The following is a 25,054-nucleotide window of genomic DNA, read 5'->3' as shown; positions in this document are numbered from 1 at the left end:
GGAACAGTCAGTGGTACAATAATGATATCAGCAAATCTCATTCCTAATCTGCCAAGCAGTCAAAGACAGCAGTACCTTAGACAAACAGTAAACTACAACTCAGGGAGCCTGCAAACACAGTCTGAATCTATATAATTACTGTGTTATTATTTGTAAACCAAACTACAATATTTATGGAGGCTGCAGTAAAAATTTACTGCTGGCTGTAGTGCTAAAGTTACCATCCGCCACAGTAGGCAAGTGCCATAGGCAGCAGATGCAAAAAGACATAATTTCCATAACAGCAAGCAATCATATATTTTTCCCATTATCAGTAGAAATACACAAATCTCATATAAACTTATTACACAATATTCTAAGGTTTGGTTGGACCGGTAATACAAGAAAATGTTCTCATACATATCAAAAAGGCATTGTTTTGAGTGACAAAGTTATCATGCCTACAAGCTACAGTAATGGAAATCTGGTTGTTTCGCTGGGTGTAAATAGCTGTAGCAGAAATGCTCAGCTCTGTATATGCGTGACAAGGAAATGTTAAATAACCACAGGGAAATGTTTTTGGCAAGTTTGTGTAATGGACAGGTTGATTTTGAATTATTTCTATAATGCTTACTATTTGTCAAAGTATCAAATAATAAGCCCTTGCTTTCATCTTTATATGTACAAAAATAAATCACTGTCTGCTTACTGGTGAGGCATGTGACATTGCCTGAAAATCAGGCTTCTCAGCACATTGCAACGATTAACCAAAGTGGCCAAATAGTTATTTTAGTTTCTAAGTGTCATCTTTGGGAAGAACTGCCTATCACTTCAACCCAGGTCCCTTCTGTTGCTTTGTGATTATTAATGATTGAGGAAGGCACTGCTGTTGCAACCAAGATGTAAGTTGAAGCACATCAAGGTGTGTATTCAGTCAGTCATACCCCCTTACATGAACATGCCCCTCTAAATGAATTATTCAGCTAAAGATTGGAGGGATGCTGCCAATCCCTTGTGCTAGAAAGTCAGCTGTGTGTTTCTTCAAAGGGGACATTGGCTGGTGTCCTGAAGAGCTCAGTCTATCTGATTCTAAAGAAAAAAGTCCACAGTTTGCTATATGCAAAAGAACTTTTGCTTCATCTTTACATTTAACTGTTTCCACTACAAAGCCAAGTCCACAGTTTGCTACAAGCAAGGACGTCTGCTTCAGATCTTCAGAAAGGAGTTAATTGTCCATAAATTGTACATAGTTTCTGTTTTTTTGGACTATCCCACTCAATTCTCTTAACCCTATCCAAGTTCTCCAAAAATAAAAGCAAAAAAAACAACACCCCTAGACTGGTTATTGAGGAAAGTGTGGCTGAGATTGTGTATCTGGCTGTGAGGCAATCCACAGGGAAAGAACCCAGGCAAAATTCCAGCAGCTCCTTCAGGAGTAAGCTCTACATTCATGTTCCAGACAGAGCAGAAACCGGAGCCCAATGCTTCAACTACACAACAGTAGCAAATTAAGGACCACATGCTGCTTGGGTAGCTAGTTAGCCAACAAGCCCATTAAAACTGTAGAAGCATGCTCTCCATATTAGCTAGTGACCGAAAGACTGGCATATAGGACATTCTTGTGTGCAGTACTATGCAATGCCTACAGTTTTTCCATTTCTAACCGGATAACATGTTCAAATAGGCATACTTTTGCTATTTGTAAAATAATAAACAAAATACTAAAAATGTGTTGTATTTAATCCTGCCTTAACTTCAGTTTTGAAAAGTTGTTCAGGTTCCTCTGCTGTACGAAAATTGCTTGCTCTGATTTCACTGAGCACAATGAGCTTTTCACAGTGCGCATTAGTAGATGTAGCAACTCAAAGCCTGCCATATTTCCTGGCTGGAGGATGTCCAGTTTTATCTAACCCTTACCTCCACAGCCTTACTGTCCCTGGCATACACCTTTCATTCATTAGATTTTACTTCTTTCAATCACAGAGGCTCAGCATCACATGTGGGCATTGTAAAGGACAGTTAGCAAATATGCAAATGCAGCCTACCTAGGAATGTCCATTCCTCCAGACTGATATGCATTGATATTTTCAAAATTCCTCTCAAGGTCCCACCCCGATGCTTGCATCAGGCCTAAGGGCAGTGTGGTGTGGTGTTTTCAGGAAGATAGGTTCAGCAACCTGTCATCCCCTTCCACCCAGTACTCACCACGTTCTGCCTGCAGTGTATAGAAAAAATAAATTGTCTCAGTGATCATATCTCTGGGTCTAAAATAAGACATGTCCTGAAAAAGAAATGGTCTTATTTTAACCTTTTTATTAGATTGTTGATAAAGAGAAAAAGATAATAAAAATGTGCATTTAATATGTTTTTCTTTGAGGAGCCTATAAAGTATTGCACCTGCAATCAGCAGATCATGGGTGCAATCTCAGGCTCCTGCAGACTGTCTGTGTAGCTGTCTGCCCATACCTCATACGGGCAGGCAGTTACTATATGACAGGAAGAATCAGTGAACTACTAGAGCGCTCACCAGCACCCTGGTAGTTCATTGAGAACTACAAGCCATCAGCCGCAAAGGCTGTCGGTACTTGTATCTCGTTTATTCACAAAACTCTGTGAATGAATGATGTGGCTGTGTGGGCAGAGCCCAGCATGGCCATGTTCTTTTCAAATTGTGACAGCGGGTATGGGGAGAAGATCCCTGGCCTGTGTCACGATTGGAAGGGAGATAGGGGAGAGGCTTCAGGAGCAGGAACATCTTACATGTTCCACTCTAAAAACAAATAGAACATGTAATATGTTCCCAAATGTGAACCAATCCTTTAAAGTTGTAGTAAAGACTAAAGCTATGTACACACGATAGGATTTTCCGACAACAAAACCGTGGATTTTTTTCCGAAGGATGTTGTCTCAAACCTGTCTTGCATACACACAGTCACACAAATGTTGTTGGAAATTCCAAAAGTCAAGAATGCGGTGACATACAACAAGTACGATGAGCCGAGAAAAATGAAGTTCAACAGCCAGTGCAGCTCTTCTGCTTGATTCCGAGCATGCGTAGACTTTTGTGCATCGGAATTGTGTACACACGCTCGGAATTTCCGACAACGAGTCTTGTTGTCGGAAAATTTGAGAACCTGCTCTCAAAACATTTGTTGGCGAAAATTCCGACAACAAATGTTCTATGGAGCATACACACGGTCGGACTTTCCAACAACAAGCTCACATCCAACATTTGTTGTCGGAAAATCCTATCGTGTGTATGGCCCATAACACTAACTATTCTTAAGAAGTTCCCTCTACCTTCCTCCTACTCATCCTGCATATCCCGTGTAAAAAAAGATCTGTGTACTTTCCCATTTTTAATCCAGTCCAGTTGCGTGATCCTTCAGCTCTGGCTCCCCTGTGTAAGAGAGCGCTCATCTTCTCCCCTGCAGAAGCTGTTCACTGACACAGAGGAGCTAGAGCTGCATCATGCTGGATCATGTGAGCAGACCACAGCGGATTTAAAATATGTTTTGCAGAATAGGTAGGACGTGAGGGAGCATTTTTAATAATAGTTAGTGGCTTTCCTTTACTTTAAGTAAAAGAACAAAACATGCTACTCACATTCAAAGCAGTGTATGCTTTGTTCAGGAATGCAATACATGTTTATGACTCAGCATCATTACCATTGCAATGAAGGGTAGAAACCAGACAGAGGACATTACAATACAAGATGTATTAAAGGGTTCTAGACACAAGATACAACTATCGTTTCTATTCACATGATTACATTTCTACAATACAAAGACCAGCACATATTTTTCAAAAGTCCGAAACACATGCACTTATTTACTAGTGGGCTAGTCTTGATTTACAAAATGGAAGTTTGTATGTAAAGACTTTGGTGCCCCAAATCTTGCCCTACCTAATAGGTCTATGTTTTTTGCATAAACAAATTCTTTATTTGCCTTTGCAGGAAATTTGTTTAGCTTAGTATTTATTTACTGATTACAAAAAACAAAACATTTAACTCGCAAACAGCGCAAGCAAAAAGTAAATTCCTTTTCTTTGCTGCTTGTAGGTATAGGCATTGTATGCCCAATAAGAAAACAAAAATCCTGCTTGCAAGATTGTATTTATAATGTGGTCATTTCAGATCCAGCTCTACTCTACAGATGCCATGGTGTACTATGATGATGGCCAACAAGCCTGAAATGGCTGCATGTAATTAGGAATAAATGGTAGTGTAATATTACACTTCAAACTGGGTGTTTAGTCCCTGTACATTAGATTCTGGCATTTTTTTGAGGCTGGAAGGCACAGTTGCGCTGTTCAGCTCCACTGTGAGGCCGAGTTCACACCTATGCGAATTAGATGCGGGTTTCCCCCGCATCCAATTCGCATAGCAGGAGAATGTGACTGGCTCCCTATGGAGCCGGTTCACATATCTCTGGGGCGGCTGCGGAGTGCACTGCACAGTCTTTGGCCCTGTTTCAGGGCCGAATTCAGGCATAGAATCGGCCCCGATTCGTCCCTGAAACAGGGAACAGGGATGCACAGCGCTCCTGTGCGGTCCGCAGCGGGTTACAGTGTGAACCCGGCCTCAAGGTGATTTGGGATTCTTACATGTGGACTTACATGTGGACATAGTTTTCAAGGTTTTACATTTGGACTTTTATATATTTCTCTTTGAAGTTTACTTCTTTGTTATGCATTGGTGAATTATATGTTATGGGACTGCTGTTCTATAATTTATTTGATGCACATTGTTTATTATGGTTTAATATGAGTTAAGCTTATTTTTTCACACACATATTTTTGTATTGATCACTACAGAGATATTGGTTTTGCACAGAGTAATTATTTTTGTAATTCCCTTGTGTCCGGAATATAGGCTGCTGCATTACCTCCTTTTGCACTAAGCGCACAATTTGTTCTGTGTTTATATTTTTACTTTTTGGCATGTGGAATATATTTTGGATCATTCCATATGTTGTAAAACAGTGGGGCCAGTGTACAGAAAAAGCAGAAACACATAAATGTGAAGTCATTCTGCATAGCCAACAGGTTCATGTTTTATCGACTGGACACATGAAACAAGGAATACAAAGGTATTCCACTTTGTACAAACCTTTCTTACTTAAGCTAGACATCAACAACGGCTTTAGGCATGAAGGTTAACTCTTCAGTTCAAATAAGCAATATACAAAAATATTACTGCAAAATGGCATTATTGAATATGTCTAAAATAGCCTCTTCACTGCACACACAACTTACCTGTCCGTAAAAGGCCACCCTAAAATACGTTCCTAACAGCCTCTTTCCAGTCTGCATGACCTCCAGGATTTTTGTATAGGCATTGTGGAGAGTCCTGTAGAGCTGTGTGAGTTTCTGAGAGAAACAAATACAACAAATTAATTCACAAGATCATATATTTGTAACTAACATAGTATCTGAATCACATTTGGATTAGGCTTCCTCCCTATTTATTGCATATGACAAAGCTGATTCTCCCAGATTAGGTATTTGCAGCAGAAGTATCCAGACTAAAAACAGCAATACATGCAGACACCATATGATGTTTGAGTTTATGTGAAGATCTCATTTGGGGCACAGGTATCGTGCTCCATTCAAGAGTCCTTCTTCTAATCTGTTCCTTCAATACGTGTCTGACCTGTAGATACCTGAAAAAGGATTTGTTCGACAATGCAAATTGCTCTCTCAGTTCCTGAAAGGATTTCAAAGTGTCATCTTGATATAACAGCTTAACTAATTTTATTCCGCATCTCTCCCATTCCCTCACCACCCCCATCTTCTGCAATTCTCCCCGTTTGCTATTCTCCCATAGGGTGGTATACTCCATGAGTCCTCTATACTTCAGTATTGCCTTCACTGTATCCCACACTCTCATCATCAATCTCAGGGTAGGGAGTCCCGGGGGGAGAGATCCCGCCTCCAAGGCTTCCACTAACAGATTGTGTGGGGAGTTCTGCAGAAGTATTTTCCTGCCTGCTTGTCCCCCTTCCAGGTTACAGAGCCCCCTATATGCTGGAGTTGTGACGCTAAAAAGTAACTAAAGGGGTGTGGGAGCGCTACTCCTCCTTCCTGCTTCTGCAATTGCAAAGTGCTTAGGCGTATTCTTGCTGGGCCACTCTTCCAAATCAGTTCCCTAAACACGGTGTCTATTTTTTGAAACCACTTTTTATACAACCAGGTTGGGGAATTATGTAGTACGTACAAAAAGTTGCGGCATCCAAAAGATAATTAATGCAGATACAGGGAAAGGCCTTATTACAAAGATATATCCACATATAAATAAGGGGAGATTGGAAGGGATAGAGGCCCCTACACACAAGAGGAAGTGGGAACAAAATGTGGGTAATATATCTGATATACAGTGGAACAGAATTCTTGAACTTGCTCCAATACTATCGCTCTCCCCCTCCCAGAGGTTGTCACACTTGTTTTTAATACATATAACCTATTACACACCATGTAAACTTTTTCAGTTTGGTCGGAGACCGGACGCAAGTTGACCCAGGTGTGGGGATATAGAGGGGGACCTGATCCATATGTTCTGGAGATGCCCAAAGCTGTTTCGCTACTGGAGGGAGGTAATAGGAACTATCGACCGGGTGTTTGGAAACTCTACAGAGTTGGAGGCGAAGCACTGTCTCCTGGGATTAGTAGAAGGAGTGGGTAACCCAGGAAACACCCAGATCGCGGTTCTGAGATGCCTATTTCAGGCCAAGAAGCTGATGGCCCTGATATGGCAGTCAGCACTGCCTCTGTCCAGCAGCGAATGGATAAATAGCATGAACGTGGTAATTCTTAAGGAGAAGCAAGGGGGACTAAAGAAATATGACAACATCTGGAAACTCTGGTGGGTAGCAAGAGGGTTTAACATTTAATTAATAAATAGGACATGGTAGAACTTAAATGATGAAGGTGACCCAATAGAAACTAAGATTAAGATAAAGGAGAGTGAAAAGGATGGATAAGTGGGTGAATTGGATGGGGGTGATTGGATTTAATAGTTGGGTTAGGATGATAGTGTCAAAAGAAGATCATAGACACCCCCCACTCAGGAAACACCCAAGGCCTTAACTGAAGATATTTTCCCTTATTTTTAATTAATCTGACAGGCGGGTGGGAGAACGGGAGGGGGCGACGGGAATTTGGGGGTATGTTTTTCTTATTATCTGTTGGTATATGTTGTAAAAACAAAAAAATGTTTCAATAAAGAGATAAAGCTAGAAGATCTCATTTGAGTTTGCTTTAAGGACCTAATGTACTATTTATAGCATGTACTAAAAATCTTTATGTTGCTTTTACCGTATACCCTTAAACTGTGTTTTTGTGTATGGATAGCATACAGTATTAGCAACCAAATAACATTTTGTTTTTATTAGTTGACTTGGCACATATAAAATGCAACACAGTGCAACTGTAGATATGTGTGTGAAAATGTGTTATTTGTATACAAAATATTGATGATCTGCCTGTTTTTATAAGTGTTACTTGTAAGGTTCACAGCTAGGTGTTTTTGGGCGTTTTTCTGCTCTAAGCCTCAGCTCTAAAAACGCCCAACAAGACAAATCCCATTAATTTCAATAGACCTTGTTCACATCTGAGCGTTCCGTCACCCAAAAAAGTACATGAGCTTTTTTTGGCAGATAATAGGCGTTTTAATTCCTTTACATTGGTGACCTTTTGAACTTTAAACCCCTGTACAAATACACTGCAAAATCTCTGCAAAAATGCCCGAAAAAAACTCCCCAAAAAAATGCCTGTAAAAGAGCAACACCTAGATGTGAACAGAATCTAAAGCACTGAAGAACAGCAAGCACCTGAAGGTTCTCCAGAACCAAGCGCACCAAATTTGATAGTTACGTTTTTATCAGATGCTGGAGAAATAAAATTCACATTGCCTTCTTGTATCTCCAGGGACTGCAGTAGTGAGATCTATGCAGTTCATTATAAGGTATATACTTCTGCTATGAAAATTAGAGGGCGGGGGGGGGATTCTTTGGATTTATCATTCAGTCGTTATTTAAAAAAAAAAATGCACAGAAGAAATGGGAGCACTGGTTATAGTAGGAGCAAAACTGCAACAGGGAACCAATTTAGGAACTAAGGTGGAAGTCTGGTTGCTGGGTCTTAAAAATAAAATAAGCCAGTGGGTGATTCAGCCCCACAATATTCAAACTATCACTGAATGCTGCCCACAGATGACCCCTCCCGGTAGAGAACAACCAACAGGATGGGTTTTAAAGCTATGCCTTATCTTAATTTCCTTGAAATAAGCTGAAGCTGGAAGCTATCTGCCTGCTCCTTCCTCTTTCCTTCTCCTTAGCTATAAACACACTCAAATGTCCTCAACATACATGGTTCCTAGCCACACACCTCTCTAGACATGTTCCATAGTGGTGAAATGTATTAGATGTTCTGGTTTCGGTAGTCCATTCCCAAATTCCTGCTCAGATTGGAAGATTTATGATCATTAGGTTTGCACAGTCAATCAATGTAGCTCATTACTTTTTATGCCACTTACTGAATATACCTATTTTGACCATATATGCAGTATATTCTATATACTGTCTATGACAATTACCTTGTTGTCTTATAATGTGACTAACACCGTTATAAAAAAAAAATTAAACTGCTATATCATTGTCTTAGGATCTTTGTTAACATGTTTACAGCAATTTAAATTAAACTTGCAAGCAAGACATTTTTACTGTCTCAAGTGGGCATCTTTTCTAGTCATGACTTGCTAATTTCCTTTAGAATATAATAAACCCAAAAAAGAAAGAACAAGCAAGAAGCTTCCAGAAACTGAATTAAACACATGAAATTCGCACCCAACAGTATATAATATTCCTAATGCATAGCAAAGATCTTTTGATTAAGCTATTTTGTTTCCTAGTCAAAGTCTTGAGAGCCCTTTTTACGACCTTTAAACCAAAATTTGTAACAGTTTAACCACTTCAGCCCCGGAAGATTTGGCTGCTGAATGACCGGGCCATTTTTTGCGATTCGGCACTGCTCCGCTTTAACTGACAATTGCGCGGTCATGCAACACTGCACCCAAACAAAATTGATGTCCTTTCTTTTCCCACAAATAGAGCTTTCTTTTGGTGGCATTTGATCGCCACTGCTGTTTTTATTTTTTGCGCTATAAACAAAAAAGAGCGTCAATTTTGAAAAAAACACAATATTTTGTTCTTTTTGCTATAACAAATATCCCCTTTTTTAAAAAAAAAAAAAAAAAAAAGCTAATTTTTTCTCAGTTTAGGCCATGAGATTTGACCAGTTGTGTATTCTTCTACATATTTTTGGTAAAAAAAAAAAAATCGCAATAAGCGTATATTGATTAGTTTACGCAAAAGTTATAACGTCTACAAAATAGGGGATAGATTTATAGCATTTTTATTATTATTTATTTTTTTACTAGTACTGGCGGCGATCTGCGATTTTTATAGCGACTGCAACTTTATGGCAGACACATCGGACACTTCTGACACATTTTTGGGACCATTGGCATTTATACAGCGATCAGTGCTATAAAAATGCACTGATTACTGTAAAAATGTCACTGGCAGGGAAGGGGTTAACACTAGGGGCTGATGAACGGGTTAACTGTGTTCCCTGCTACGTGTTTCTAACTGAAGGTGGAAGGGACTGACTAGAAGAAGTGACAGATCGTGGTTCCTAGCTAATAGGAACACACGATCTGTTACTCCTCTCAGAACAGAACAGGGTGTGTGTTTACACACACTCGTCCCTGTTCTGTCTTTCGTGCTCGTGATCGCTCATGGCTCAGCTGTTGATGATATCCTGCTAGTCAGTCCTGCCTGCTTAAGCCGCTCAGCCCAGTGGATCTCTGCCTTCGCCTTGGTCAACATCACAAGAAACTATCTCCTGCGTTCCTTTTTAAAGACTGGCTTTGCTGACATCCCTTCTGGCTCCAGATCCTGCTTGCTGTTCCACTACATTGATCCCTGACTTCTGGCTTGACTATCCATTCCGGTTACTGAACTGAACTGGCTATGTTTTGACTACGTTTGTTCTTTTTACTTTTATTATTAAACAAGTGTGAGATATACTTTGAGATGCTGCCCCAGGCATTTCCCACGGACAGAAGCAAAGTAGGTTTCGTATTATCTTTGCTTTCTGAGAGAGCCCTGGCCTGGGCAAACCCTCTATGGGAGATGCAAAAACCTGTTGTCTTGAGCTACCCTGAGTTTGCGGCTTCATTTAAAAGGGTATTTGACGTTCCCACATGCTCCGCTTCTGCTGCCAAGTGCCTCATGTCCATCGAACAGAGTAAGAGAACTGTTGCCGACTACGCCATTCAATTCCGTACTCTGGCAGCAGAGGTTGCGTGGAACAATGAGGCTCTCGTGGCTGCTTTTTCTCATGGTCTCTTGGATACCATCAAGGATGAGATAGCAGCCCGACATATACCCACTGAGCTAGAGAAGTTGATCATGTTTGCCATCCTCATGGACTCCAGACTCAGAGAAGGACTCTCTTTTAAGGAGCGCTTGCAGAAGCCTACTGTACGTTTGTCTCCAAGCTTTGCAGTCCCACCCATGCCTCCCTCGCCTCCCATGCCTCCTGGTATCGAATCAGTCAGTGAAGGTGAACCCATGCACTTGGGTTTCAAGCGTCTCTTTGCGGATAAGAGAACCTTTAAGACAGTGATGGCAAACCTTGGCACCCCAGATGTTTTGGAACTATATTTCCCAGGATGCTCATCTACACTGTAGAGTGCATGAGCATCATGGGAAACATCTGGGGTGCCAAGGTTCGTCATCACTGCTTTAGGAGGAGGGAGAGATTGTGCCTTTATTGTGGACAGGCAGGTCACTTTTTGAAGTCTTGTCCTACCCATCCAGTGAACGCCCGAACCTTGAGGTCCTGTCACGGACAGACCTTAGGTGGCGTTGTTTCATCCCCAGTTATACACAAGGATAAGCACCCTTTCTTGGGCTGAGTCAAGATACAGGCTCTAATCGACTCTGGGGCTGCAGGCCTGTTCATTGATGCTGCCTTTGTATCGAAGTACTCGATTCCGCTGCAGCTGCGTGACACTCCACTTGCCATTGAGGCTCTTGACAGGAAACCTCTACAGCCTGCCCATGTGACTCACATGGTCCCATTGTCCATGGCCGTAGGGGCTATTCACCATGAGATAATCCAATTCCAAGTTATTTCCTCACCTAAGTTTCCGCTGGTTATTGCTTATCCTTGGTTATAGAGGCACAACCCCTCTTTTGATTGGCTCCATGCTGAGGTTCTCTCCTGGTCGCCACAATGCAGTGAGAAATGCTTACAGAAGGTAGCCAAGGTCCTGCGCACCTCTTCACTCCCCTCCCTGCTGGAGGAGTACCGCGATTTTAGAGTTGTCTTTGACAAAGGTCAAGCCGGTAGTTTGCCTCCACACCGGTTGTATGATTGCACAATTGACCTTCAACCTGGTGCCATACCCCCTCGTGGCCGGGTTTACCCTTTGTCAGTCTTGGAGGATAAGGCCAAGGAGGAGTATGTTGAAGATGCACTTTCTCGAGGTTTCATCCGCAAATCCTCATCTCCTGCTGGTGCTGGTTTCTTCTTTGTGAAGAAGAAGAGTGGTGCACTGAGACCTTGTATTGGTTATAAAGGTCTCAATCGTTTCACAATTAAGAATGCCTATCTGATTCCGTTGATTACGGAGTTATTTGACCGCCTCAAGGGAGCAACGGTATTCACAAAGCTTGATTTGAAAGGGGCATACAATATCGTGAGAATTAAGGAGGGCGACGAGTGGAAAACTGCGTTTGATACCAGAACAGGCCATTATGAGTACCCCTATAATGCCTTTTGGCCTTTGTAATGCCCCAGCAGTTTTCCAGGAATTTATTAATGATGTCCTCTGAGATTTGCTGCAGTTATGTGTGGTGGTTTATCTTGATGATATCTTCATATTTTCCAAGTCCCTGGAGAGCCACCACACAGATGTCTGTCGTGTGCTTCGGAAATTAAGAGAGAACAATCTCTATTGTAAACTGAAGTGTGAGTTCCATCTTGAACAGGTTAAATTCCTGGGTTATGTCATTTCCACTGCTGTTTTTTTGATGGACCCAGAGAAACTTTCCTGGGCTTTGCCAACTATTATCGAAAGTTTATTCGTAACTTCTCGTCTCTGGTCAAGCCCCTGACTGATATGACCAGAAAGGGTGGTAACCCACAGAGTTGGTCTCCAGAATCCGTTAAGGCCTTTGAGAATCTCAAGGCTGCCTTTGTTTCTGCTCCTGTGTTGGCACATCCTGATCCTATGTTACCTTTTATCCTTGAGATTGATGCTTCTGAGACTGGTATTGGCGCCCTTCTGTCTCAACGTCCTACCTCTGAGAGCGCTATGCATCCTTGTGGCTACTTTTTCCAAGAAATTCTCACCTGCGGAGTGAAATTATGAGATTGGTGACAGAGAGCTGTTGGCAATCATTTTAGCCCTGAAAGAATGAAGACATCTCCTCAAAGGTACCACTGTGCCGGTTCTCATTCTTATTGACCATACGAATCTCATATTCTTGTCTGAAGCTAAACACCTCTCTCCCAGAAGGGCGCAATGGGCTCTATGCTTGTCAAGTTTCAATTACACTGTTTCATTCTTACCCAGTACTAAGAATGTAAGGGCTGATGCTTTGTCACAACAATTTTCCTCCACTTCCAAGATGGAGTCGATTCCGGTTCCTGTGATTCCTCCTGATCGTATCCTGGCTATGGTTTGCACCAGTCTCACTTTTCCTTGGGTGACAAAATCATTGCTGCTCAGGTCCATGCTCCTCCTGAGAAACCTTGTGACCGCTGCTTTGTCCCAGAGAGTCTCCGTACTGCCGTGCTCCAGACTTACCATTCTCCCAAGGCTGCTGGCCACCCTGGGAAGAATCCACTCTTTTGGGCCATTTTCCAACAATTCTGGTGGCCTAGTCTACGTTCTAATGTAACTGCCTTCGTAGCTACCTGTTCCGTGTGTGCACAGAGTAAGACTCCACTACATCTTCCAGTGGGCCTCCTACAACCCATACCCAATGGAGAGAGGCCCAGGACCCACCTGTCTCTGGATTTCATTGTGGAATTACCCGACTCCCAGGGCAACACTGTTATACTTATGGTGGTTGACCGGTTCTCTAAAATGTCTCATTGTATTCCACTTAAGAAGTTGCCCACTTCTAAGGAACTGGTTTCCATAGTTGCTCGGGAGATCTTTCGCTTACATGGGCTACTCAAGGTGATTGTCTTAGACAGGAGTAGTCAGTTTGTGTCCCGGTTCTGGCGAGCCTTTTGTGCACAGTAGGGAATTCAGCTTGCCTTTTCCTCTGCGTAACACCCGCAGTCTAATGGGGCCGCAGAATGAGCCAATCAGTCCTTGGAGCAATTCCTACATTGCTATATTTCTGACTATCATAACAACTGGTCAGACCTATTACCGTGGGCAGAGTTTGCCCACAATAGTGCCTTGAATTCTTCTTCCTGATAGTCCCCGTTTATGGCAAATTATGGTTTCCAACCTTCCATGTTGCCTGACTCATTTGTTCCACAGAATATTCCTATGTTAGAGGAGCATCTCCGTGGTCTTCATTCCACTTGGGCACAAATCCAGGAGGCTTTGTGATATGCTAATGATAGGTACAGACACCATGCTGACCGCAGACGCCTGCCTGCGCCTTCCTACCATGTTGGGGACAGAGTCTGGCTGTCATCTCGCAACCTCCGACTTAGTGTTCCCTCACTGAAGTTCGCACCTCGGTTTATTGGGCCTTTCCGTATTCTTTGCAGGATTAACCCAGTGGCTTACACAATAGACCTTCCTTCTAATATGCGTATTTGAAATGTATTTCATGTCTCCTTATTAAAACCTTTGGTCTGCAACCACTTTACTACCTCGATGTCACGTCCTCACCCTGTACAGGTTGAGAACCATGAGGAGTATGAAGTACAGTCCATTGTTGACTCTCATAGGTTCCGTGGGTGCATACAGTACCTGGTGCATTGGAAGGGGTACGGTCTGGAGGAACGCTCTTGGGTCTCATCCTCAGATGTATATACCCCTGTCCTCCTCCGTGATTTCCATAGATGTTTTCCCCCCAAGCCTGGTGGTCTCCCGAGGGGGAGGGGTCATTGAGGAGGGGGTACTGTCAGGGCTGGGCTCAGCTCCTCCTTCTCAGAGCTGGGCGCTCAGCTGTTGGCTAATTGCCAGCTTCTATCTCTCCACAGTCACTGTTGATGATATCCTGCTAGTCAGTCCTGCCTACTTAAGCCGTTCTATCTCCTGCATTCCTGTTTGAAGACGGGCTTTGCTTCTGACTCCAGATCCTGCTTGCTGTTCCAATACATTGATCCCTGACTTCTGGCTTGGCTGACTATCCATTCCGGTTACTGAACTTTGGCTAAGTTTTGACTAAGTTTGTTCTTTTTACTTTTATTATTAAACAAGTGTGATTCAGCTGTACTTCTGTCTCAGTCAGATTTCGTGGTTTCTGACAGGAGTGCACGACTAATAGTTGTCATGTGGACAGATTCTCCCACCTGAGCTGTGGTTCTCTGCAGCTCCTCCAGAGTTACCATGGGCCTCTTGGCTGCTTCTCTGATTAATGCTCTTCTTGCCCGGCCTGTCAGTTTAGGTGGACGGCCATGTCTTGGTAGGTTTGTAGTTGTGCCATACTCTTTCCATTTTTGGATGATGGATTGAACAGTGATCCATGAGATGTTCAAATATTGGGATTTTTTTTTAAACCTAACACTGATTTAAAATTCTCCACAACTTTATCCCTGACCTGTCTGGTGTGTTCCTAGGCCTTCACAGAACAGCTGTATTTATACTGAAATAAATTACACACAGGTGGACTCTATTTACTAATTAGATGACTTCTGAAGGCAATTGGTTCCTCTAGATTTTAGTTAGGGGTATCAAAGTAAAGGGGGCTGAATACAAATGCACGCTACACTTTTCACATATTTATTTGTAAAAAATGTTCAAAACCATTTATCATTTTCCTTCCACTTCACAATTATGTGCCACTTTGTGTTGGTCTATCACATAAAGTCCTCATAAAATACGTTTTTGGTTGTAACATGACAAAATGTGGACAATTTCAAGGGGTATGAATACTTTTTCAAGGCACTGTAAATCCAAAAAGAAAGGAAAAAAAGTTGGCCGGACTTTAGAGGCAAATTAGGACACTTGATAATATAAAATTAATATAATTTTATTCATAGACAAATTTTAAAAAGCATGTGAAAACATGCGTAAAAAAAAAACCATGTACGCATATATATAGCAATGGAAAGAATAATACATCAAATTGCAACAATGATGTAACATAGTATTGAGTGAATGAGCCCCTGTGCGTCAATGAGCCCTTTCGCTTGTCCACTTCCCCAGGACACGAAAAGGAAAAAAACAGAATTCATTAAATAAATGAAACAAATAAAATATAAAATTACATTGTGCACAAAATCATAAGCATATTATTACCACATTGTATCTATAAAAGTTACATCCATTAAAATTGTATGATCAAATTGCCTAAAAGAATGAGCGCACATAGGGGAGACTTTCCTGGGCGAGCATTGGGGCACAAAGGAAACCAACCAATCAACACTCCACAGATGGTACATATAGGCTGGAATACAAAATAGCCCATAAGTACATCTAAAATACTCAAAAAGGAGTAATATGTATATACAGTGGGGACGGAAAGTATTCAGACCCCCTTACATTTTTCACTCTTTGTTATATTGCAGCCATTTGCTAAAATCATTTAAGTTCATTTTTTTCCTCATTAATGTACACACAGCACCCCACATTGACAGAAATACACAGAATTGTTGACATTTTTGCAGATTTATTAAAAAAGAAAAACTGAAATATTGCATAGTCCTAAGTATTCAGACCCTTTGCTCAGTATTTAGTAGAAGCACCCTTTTGATCTAATACAGCCATGAGTCTTTTTGGGAAAGATGCAACAAGTTTTTCACACCTGGATTTGGGGATCCTCTGCCATTCCTCCTTGCAGATCCTCTCCAGTTCTGTCAGGTTGGATGGTAAACGTTGGTGGACAGCCATTTTTAGGTCTCTCCAGAGATGCTCAATTGGGTTTAAGTCAGGGCTCTGGCTGAGCCATTCAAGAACAGTCACAGAGTTGTTGTGAAGCCACTCCTTCGTTATTTTAGCTGTGTGCTTAGGGTCATTGTCTTGTTGGAAGGTAAACCTTCGGCCCAGTCTGAGGTCCTGAGCACTCTGGAGAAGGTTTTCGTCCAGGATATCCCTGTACTTGGCCGCATTCATCTTTCCCTCGATTGCAACCAGTCGTCCTGTCCCTGCAGCTGAAAAACACCCCCACAGCATGATGCTGCCACCACCATGCTTTACTGTTGGGACTGTATTGGACAGGTGATGAGCAGTGCTTGGTTTTCTCCACACATACCGCTTAGAATTAAGGCCAAAAAGTTCTAACTTGGTCTCATCAGACCAGAGAATCTTATTTCTCACCTCAATCTTGGAGTCCTTCAGGTGTTTTTTAGCAAACTCCATGTGCGCTTTTTATGTGTCTTGCACTGAGGAGAGGCTTCCATCGGGCCACTCTGCCATAAAGCCCCGACTGGTGGAGGGCTGCAGTGATGGTTGACTTTCTACAACTTTCTCCCATCTCTTGACTGCATCTCTGGAGCTCAGCTACAGTGATCTTTGGGTTCTTCTTTACCTCTCTCACCAAGGCTCTTCTCCCCCGATAGCTCAGTCTGGCCGGACGGCCAGCTCTAGGAAGGGTTTTGGTCATCCCAAACATCTTCCATTTAAGGATTACGGAGGCCACTGTGCTCTTAGGAACCATAAGTGCAGCAGAATTTTTTTGCAACCTTGGCCAGTTCTGTGCCTTGCCACAATTCTCTGTCTCTGAGCTCTTCGGGCAGTTCCTTTGACCTCATGATTCTCATTTGCTCTGACATGCACTGTAAGCTGTAAGGTCTTATATAGACAGGTGTGTGGCTTTCCATAAAGTCCAATCAGTATAATCAAACACAGCTGGACTCAAATGAAGGTGTAGAACCATCTCAAGGATAATCAGAAGAAATGGACAGCACCTGAGTTAAATATATGAGTGTCACAGCAAAGGGTCTAAATACTGAGAACCATGTGATATTTCAGTTTTTCTTTTTTTAAAAATCTGCAAAAATGTCAACAATTCTGTGTTTTTCTGTCAATATGGGGTGCTGTGTGTACATTAATGAGGAAAAAAAATGAACTTAACCACCTGACATCCGGCCGTAGCCGAACGACGGCTACAGCGCGGATGTGAATTCCCGGGAGGCCATCATATGACGGCCTCCCCTTTCCTCGCTCCCTGTGCGCGCTCACAAGCGCGCATCGGGGAAATTCTGTGTTGGCCGTGTCTCTTGGACACGCAGAGACAGCGAGTGAGGAGAGAGAGAAACTGTCAGCGATCTGTGAGTGTTAACAACATTTTTACAGTGCCTACAGTGCCCCATCAGTACAGTGCCCATCAGTACAGTGCACCATCAGTACAGTACCCACCTGTGCCAATCAGTGCCAATTGGTGCCCACCTGTGCCAACCGGTGCCCACCTGTCTGCCCAGCGGTGATCAGTGTCCATCTGCACATCTGCACAATCAGTGCCCACCTGTGCAACCTCATCAGTGCCCACCTGTGCCACCTCATCAGTGCCCACCTGTGCCAATCATTGCCCATCTGTGCTGCCTCAGTGCACATCTGTGCAATCAATCAGTGCCCATCTGTGCCGCCTCATCAGTGCCCATCTGTGCCACCTCATCAGTGCCCATCTGTGCCGCTCCATCTGTGCCGCCCCATCTGTGCTGCTCCATCTGTGCCGTCCCATCAGTGCCCAGCTGTGCCACCTCATCAGTGCACATCTGTGCTACCTCATCAGTGCACATCTGTGCCATCTCAGTGCCCACCTGTGCCGCCTCATCAGTGCCCACCTGTGCCGCCTCATCAGTGCCCACCTGTGCCACCTCATCAGTGCACATCTGCACATCTGTTCCACCTCATCAGTGCACATCTGTTCCACCTTATCAGTGCACATCTGTTCCACCTCATCAGTGCCCCTCTGTGCCACCTCAGTGCCCATCTGTGCTCATTAGTGCCGCCTCATCAGTGCCCATCAGTGCAGGCTTAGCAACCATGTCCAAAAGAAGCTTTTCTGCCGAGGAGGCGTACCAAATACTGTCCCAGGCCGACGAGAGCAACGGGGAGCTCTCTTTTTCGGATTCCCTTTCTGACTCCGATTCTGAGTCGGACATAAATTATGAGCCAGTCCTCAGTAGTGGAACACTGAGTGACTCAGAGGAGGAAGATATTCGGCCCGCCAAACGAAGGCGTTCTGGTGAGGAGGCAGTGGCATCTACCAGCACCGCAGTGGCATCCACCAGCACGGCAGTCCCATCCACCAGCACCGCAGTGCCATCCACCAGCACCGTAGTGCCATCCACCAGCACCGCAGTGCCTCGGCAATAAAGGCCAAGGACCCATGCCAGCCTTCCCTATGCCCTGCAGAACCCCTTGTGGCTTCCTCCTAATTCAGGAGAAGCCAACATTCCCCCTTTCACTGCCCAGCCAGGAGTCCAGATGGACATCGAGAATTTTTCCCCAATAAATTTTTTTAATTTAATTTTTACCGAGGACATGCTATCAAATATTGTGGCCCAGTGCAACCTTTATGCACAGCAATTTATTTTGAATAATCCAACGTCCTATTATGCCCGTCCCTATGAGTGGAGAGATCTAATGGTGGAGGAGTTGAAGGTTTTTTAGGGCTCACATTTAATATGGGACTCACAAAAAAAAACACTTTGATGTCCTATTGGTCAACCCACCCCATCCACCACATGCCAGTATTCTCCAAGGTAATGCCCAGAAACAGATACCTCATGATAATTAGGTTTCTTCATTTCAATGACAATACCCAGTGCCCTCCCCGAAATGACCCAAATTATGACAGGCTTTTCAAAATTCGTCCACTTTTAAATCATTTTTCTGCAGTATTCCCCCAGCTGTTTACCCCGGACCAAAACATATGTGTGGATGAGTCCCTTGTTAAGTTTAGTGGCAGGCTTAAAATAAAACAATATATTCCCAGTAAAAGGGCCCGCTATGGGGTGAAGGTATACAAATTATGTGACCGAGTCACAGGTTACATATATGCCTTCAAAGTGTACGAAGGGAAGGACACCCAGCTGCAACCCCCTAATTGCCCAGACTACTTGGGATCAAGCGGGAAAATTGTTTGGGACCTCATATACCCCCTACTGGAGAAAGGCTACCACCTGTATGTAGACAAATTCTACACATCTCTGCCCCTGTTCCACAACCTTCACCGGAAGAAGACGCCTGCATGTGGTACCGTAAAAAAGAACCGGAAGGGCTTTCCTCAAAGTCTGGTCAATAAGAAACTGAGAAAAGGAGAAACGGCAAGTCTACGAAACAACGAGATTTTGGCAGTGAAGTGGCGGGACAAAAGAGATGTCTACATGTTGTCTTCAATCCACGATGATACCTTCATGGAAATCCCCAGAGGAAATGGCCCCATACAGAAACCTAAATGCATCTATGATTATAATTTGTTTATGGGGGGAGTTGACTTGAATGACCAGATGCTGGAACCGTACCTTGCCACAAGACGGACATACCACTGGTATAAAAAAAGTCGCAATTTATTTTTTTCAATTGGCCATATACAATTCATATGTAATTTATCGTAACTCCACCCAAAACCCCAAACGCTTCCTTGGCTACCAGGAGGAAGTTTTCGCTGCCCTTATATTCCCGAATGGCCCACCAGAAAATATCCGATCAGATGTTCTAAGTCGACTCTCCGAATGCCACTCCTCCCAAACCAACAGGCCAACGACGGCAAAAAAAAATGTAAGGTGTGTACCAGAGCAGGATTCAGAAGAGACACATCTTTTTATTGTGCACAATGTCCTTCTGAACCAGGCCTCTGCGTAGGTGAATGTTTTCGCCATTACCATACTTCAGTAAATTATTAGTGAAGTATGGTAAACGTAAGCCTCCGTTCCTGCAATTTACCCTCACACCCCTTATGCCACTGCCTGCTCTGTAACTGACCCTGGCTTGTTATTTGACCACGCTTCTGCCTAACGATTCTGTACATACCTCTGCCTGATCTGGAACTGACCCTGGACTGTTATTCGACCATGCTTCTGCCTAACGATTCTGTACATACATCTGCCTGATCTGGAACTGACCTTGGACTGTTTGACCATGATATTTGCCTGCCTCTTGGACTGATCTTGTACCCAGATATTGGACTAGTGGGATTCAACACAGGGGTCTCACATATGTGAGGGGCTCCAGAATTGTTTTTCTGGATGAAGAAAACAATTTTTTTTGTTTTCTCAATCCTAGATTGGGGTCTGGAGACTCGGAGGCTTCAAAGAGATTTGGGTGGCAGAAGCCTCTACCCCTGTCCCTATTCTGTCCTGAACAAGGCCCTACTTCTGCCTGTAGGACTTACTGCCGTCATGCCTCTGCCTGTCGCACTGACCACACCACATGGACCTGCCTACTACCAGGACCAATATTTTTGGCACTGCGGACAATATCTCTGCCTGCACTGACCCTGGACTTTATATGGACAGTAACCCTGCCTGCTGCCTGGACAATTGTGTTCGCCGCTGCTGACCAAGTCCCTGCCTGCTGCCTGGACCAGTGCTATCCTCCTGTGTAGAACTGCGCTACTACAAACACAGGTAACCTTTTGTTTATGCTTTGCTCAGCATAATGTATTTTGGGGTGTAATTCTTGGTATGTGCATGCTATGTGTACCTGGAACACTTGACGGTGTTCCTTGCATGTTGGATCTCTGTATGTGGCCAGGCTGTGTAGAAGTCTCACACATGTGGTATCGCCATACTCAGGAGGAGCAGCAGAATGTATTTTGGGGTGTCATTTTTGCTATCCAAATGCTATGTGTTGGAAATATCTTATAAACGGACAACTTTGTGTGACAACTTGCGTTTTCATTTTTTTCCACATTTTCCAAAAACTTCTGGAAAAAAATGAACCGTTAAAAAGACTCATTATGCTTCATAGATTATACGTTGGGGTGTTAGCTTTCCAAAATGGGGTCATTTTGTGGGTGTTTCCATTGTCCTGGTGCTGCTCCAGGGCCTTCATAAGTGTAATAGGTGGTTGAGAAATGTGATGTGTAATTTATGCTCCTAGAACACCTGATGGTGCTCCATGCATGTTGGGCCTCTGTATGTGGCCAGGCAGTAAAAAAAATGACACACATGTGGTATCGTAATACTCAGGAGGAGTAGCAGAATGTATTTTGGGGTGTCATTTGTGGTATACAAATGCCATGTGAGAGAAATAAGCTATTACAATGACAAAGAATTGTGAGGAAAAAATACAACTTCAAATAACTCACCATGCCTCTAACTAAATACATTGAAATGTCTACTTTCCAAAAAGGGGTTATTTGGGGGGCATTTGTACTTCCCTGGCTTGTAAGGGTCTCTGGAAATGAGATAGGCCACCAGTACATCAGATGTGATATTTTTTTTATGATTTGCACCATAGCTTGTAGACTCTAAAACTTTCACACAAACCAAATAATTTCCACAAATGTTTGGTTATTTTTACCAAAGATATGTAGCAGTATAAATTGTGGCCAAAATTTATTAAGAAAAATTACTAATTTGCAAAATTTTATCACAGAAATTAAGAAAAATTCGTTTTTTTCAAAATTTTCGGTCTTTTTTCATTTATAGCACAAAAAATAAAAAACCCAGAGGTGATCAAATACCACCAGAATAAAGCTCTATTTGTATGAAAAAATGGACAAAAAAAATCATTTGGGTACAGCGTTGCATGACTGAGTAATTGTCATTCAAAGTGTGAGAGCACTGAAAGCTGAAAATTGGTCTGGATAGGAGGGGGGTTTAAGTGCCCAGTAAGCAAGTGGTTAAATGATTTTCGCAAATGGCTGCAATATAACAAAGAGTGAAAAATTTGAGGAAGTCTGAATACTTTCCGTCCCCACTGTATATCAAGCTATCATGATATATATATATATATACATATTACTCCTTTTTGAGTATTTTAGATGTACGCTTCATAATACGCTTATGATTTTGTGCACAATGTAATTTTATTTTTTTCTTTTACTCTATGTAGACAAACCTGTTTTTGTCCTTTTGTGTGTCCTAAAAAAGCGGACAAGCAAAACACGTTGATGCACAGGGGCTCATTCACTCAATACTATGTAACATCATTGTTGCAATTTGCTGGATTATTCTTGCCATTGCTATACTGTATATATGCGTTTGTGTTTTTCATTGACGCATGTCTTTTACATGCTTTTTAAATGTTGTCTATGAATAAAACACGGATGTGGCATTGGAGTGACTCTGTTGTTATTGTCAGGATGGTTTCAGAACCTGGATGACTCTGTGATGTTAACTGACACGGGGCTTTAGCCCCCTGGCGGCTTATTCTGGGTCAAAAGAGAGAACAAGTAAATACACTCCTGTGACCCAAAAAGCTTTGGCCATATGTCACTTTTAATGTTATCGCTCTCCAGTACATAGGACTGTTTAGTGCCTTGGTTAAATATTACATTGCCTTAACTGTATCATTATTTTATACTTCATTTAGCAGTGTGACAAGCAAATAGTATGTTTGTGTGGTTAGGTAACAGTTCTTTCACACGTAAAAACCCAGAAATATGATGGGTCACTGAACATACAACACATGCTCAAAAAAGAGAACAAAATCTGTAAAAAACAGCTCCCAGTAGGAACAAACATTGGGGATTCCCTGCACCACTTTTCTTCAGAAGCAACCTTTAAAACATAACATGGGCATCTTCTTTGGAACAGAAAGTTTTCTAAGAAAAATACATTGTAATATAATGTTAATGTTTTCCTAACCATTGTTGTTCACCTAGTAATACTTTGATGACTCCTTTTGACCTTAAAGGATTGTTCAATTTAACAAGTAACACATGTCTGCTTTATGACTACCATGGAGTTCCCCCTTAGATCCACTTCTTAAGCTACACTGACAGCAGCGCAATGTAGCATCCTCCTAGTTAGACTGCTACGTTTCTTTTTCTTTTTTGGCACCTTCTGTAACCAGGGGAGCAGTAATTGTTTTGTGTAATTGGTTCAGTGCTTCACAGGCTGAGAGTTTGCAGATGCATTGGAGTTATATTAAGAACGAATGTATATAACATGCGTTTTCACATTTTGCAAAATCCTACGTGAGGTGTGTTACTTTGGGTGCCAGAGCTAGTGTGGAATTATAGAATGATTACTGACTACTTTTAACCACTTCAAGACCAAGCCTATTTCTGACACTTGTTGTTTATAAGTTACAATCAGTATTTTTTGCAAGAAAATTACTTACAACCCCTTAACAATTTATATAATTTTTTAGCATAGACCCTAAAGAATAGCATGGTAGTTGTTGCAATATTTAATGTCACACGGTTTTTGAGCAGCACTATTTCAAACACATTTTTGGGGGGGAAAAAAATTCACTTTTTTTGAAATATAAAATAATAAAACAGTAAAATTAGCCCTATTTTTTTGCATATATGTTATGCCGAGTAATTAGATACCTAACATGTTACGCTTTAAAATTGCAGGCACTCCTAGAATGGCGACAAACTACAGCACTTAAAAATCTCCATAGGTGACGTTTAAAATTTTTTAACGGTTACCAGTTTAGAGCTAGAGGAGGTCTTTTGCTAGAATTATTGCTCTTGCTCTAACGGTCACAGAGATACCTCACATGTGTAATTTAAACACTGTTTACATTTGCGGGCGTGACCCCCAACCCCTCCTCTGCACTTCAAAGTATTCAAAACGCCAAACACTAAAATCTGCGATTTTGAATACCTTCTATTTTTTTAAATTGGCACTGTTTATAGCCGAGTAAACCAGAAGTGATGTCGCTTCCGGGTTAGTACATCGGAGACCCGATCAAAGCTGATTCCGGCTGGTTGCTCGGGTCTCCAGGTGGGACGGGAGGCCCGGGCGGAGCAGGGGTGGGGACAAACCCTCTTGCTCTTTGTGATAACGGCCGAGCGACTCATTAGCCGCATTGGTTGTTATCACTTGAAAGCCGACCGCCAGCTCTAAAAACGGTACCGTGATGATGCCTCTGGCTGCAGGCATCACCCCGGTACAGCCACTTCAACAAAATGACGTACAGGTATGTGATTTTGCGTGAAGTAGTTAAATCTGTCCTCGTACCCCTCCTAACACTTATGCTTACTAGCCTGTGTAAGAAAGATCTGTATACTAACCTATTTTCTGGCTGCTATGGTCCAGTCATGTGATTCTGCTCTCTTGTGTCAGCCAGTTAACGCCAACAACAGATGGGATATTGAAGCCTATTGATAACATTATCGCTCCAGGCATTACCAGCCATTGTCAGAGCGCTCTATCCTCTCCCCTGCATCCGACACTGGCTGACACAGATCAAGTGACTGGAACAAAGCGGCCTGAAAATAGGTAAGTATACAGACCTTCACTGATCGCTCAGATGTGACTGTAGCCTAAGTGCTGCTGTATTGGGGAAATTAAGAGGATGATACCAAGACAGATTCAGTTACTTCTACCAGCTATATGCAATAAATAAATAAGTAAATCAATAAAAAGTAAAAAATAATTATTTTTATGAAATAACTAGAAAAGTGTTTTTAATATCTGCGAAAGTTTAGTTTATAATGGCCAAAAAGAAAGTGGTACAGCAGGGAGAAGTAATTTCCAAAGAGGTATTTTCTAAAACACAGGTGATTTAAAGTTCAGCACTCCAATAGAAGTAAGCTTTCATCTGTCTTTCTGTGAGTTCTTTCTTCCTAAAATGTCTGTATTATATAATGGGTTTATATGACATCTCCATTAACAGTTGTACATAATATTGCAATTAGAAATATATTTCAGTTAGAAGGAAATATATTTAAAGTATTGAGTGTTGTGTTGGTGTTACGTAATTAGTTCAACTTCAAAGGTTGGCCTTTTGTTTTCC

General features: G+C 42.4%; 1 protein-coding gene across 2 annotated transcripts in view; it reads right to left on the bottom strand.

Moving 5' to 3' along the window:
- DOCK11 (dedicator of cytokinesis 11) overlaps positions 1-25,054 on the bottom strand; it is a 525,243-nt gene that overhangs the window by 116,027 nt on the left and 384,162 nt on the right. For both annotated transcript variants that reach the window (XM_073599152.1, XM_073599153.1), the window contains one exon: positions 5,239-5,352. In XM_073599152.1, coding sequence (XP_073455253.1) covers positions 5,239-5,352 — 114 coding nt within the window. The remainder of the gene's footprint in view (positions 1-5,238; positions 5,353-25,054) is intronic.

This window comes from Aquarana catesbeiana, linkage group LG09 (genome assembly GCF_042186555.1).
Source record: "Aquarana catesbeiana isolate 2022-GZ linkage group LG09, ASM4218655v1, whole genome shotgun sequence".
Taxonomy (NCBI): domain Eukaryota; kingdom Metazoa; phylum Chordata; class Amphibia; order Anura; family Ranidae; genus Aquarana; species Aquarana catesbeiana.
The sequence above is the reverse complement of the archived record's forward strand: the minus strand, read 5'-3'. Positions and strand labels throughout refer to the sequence as shown.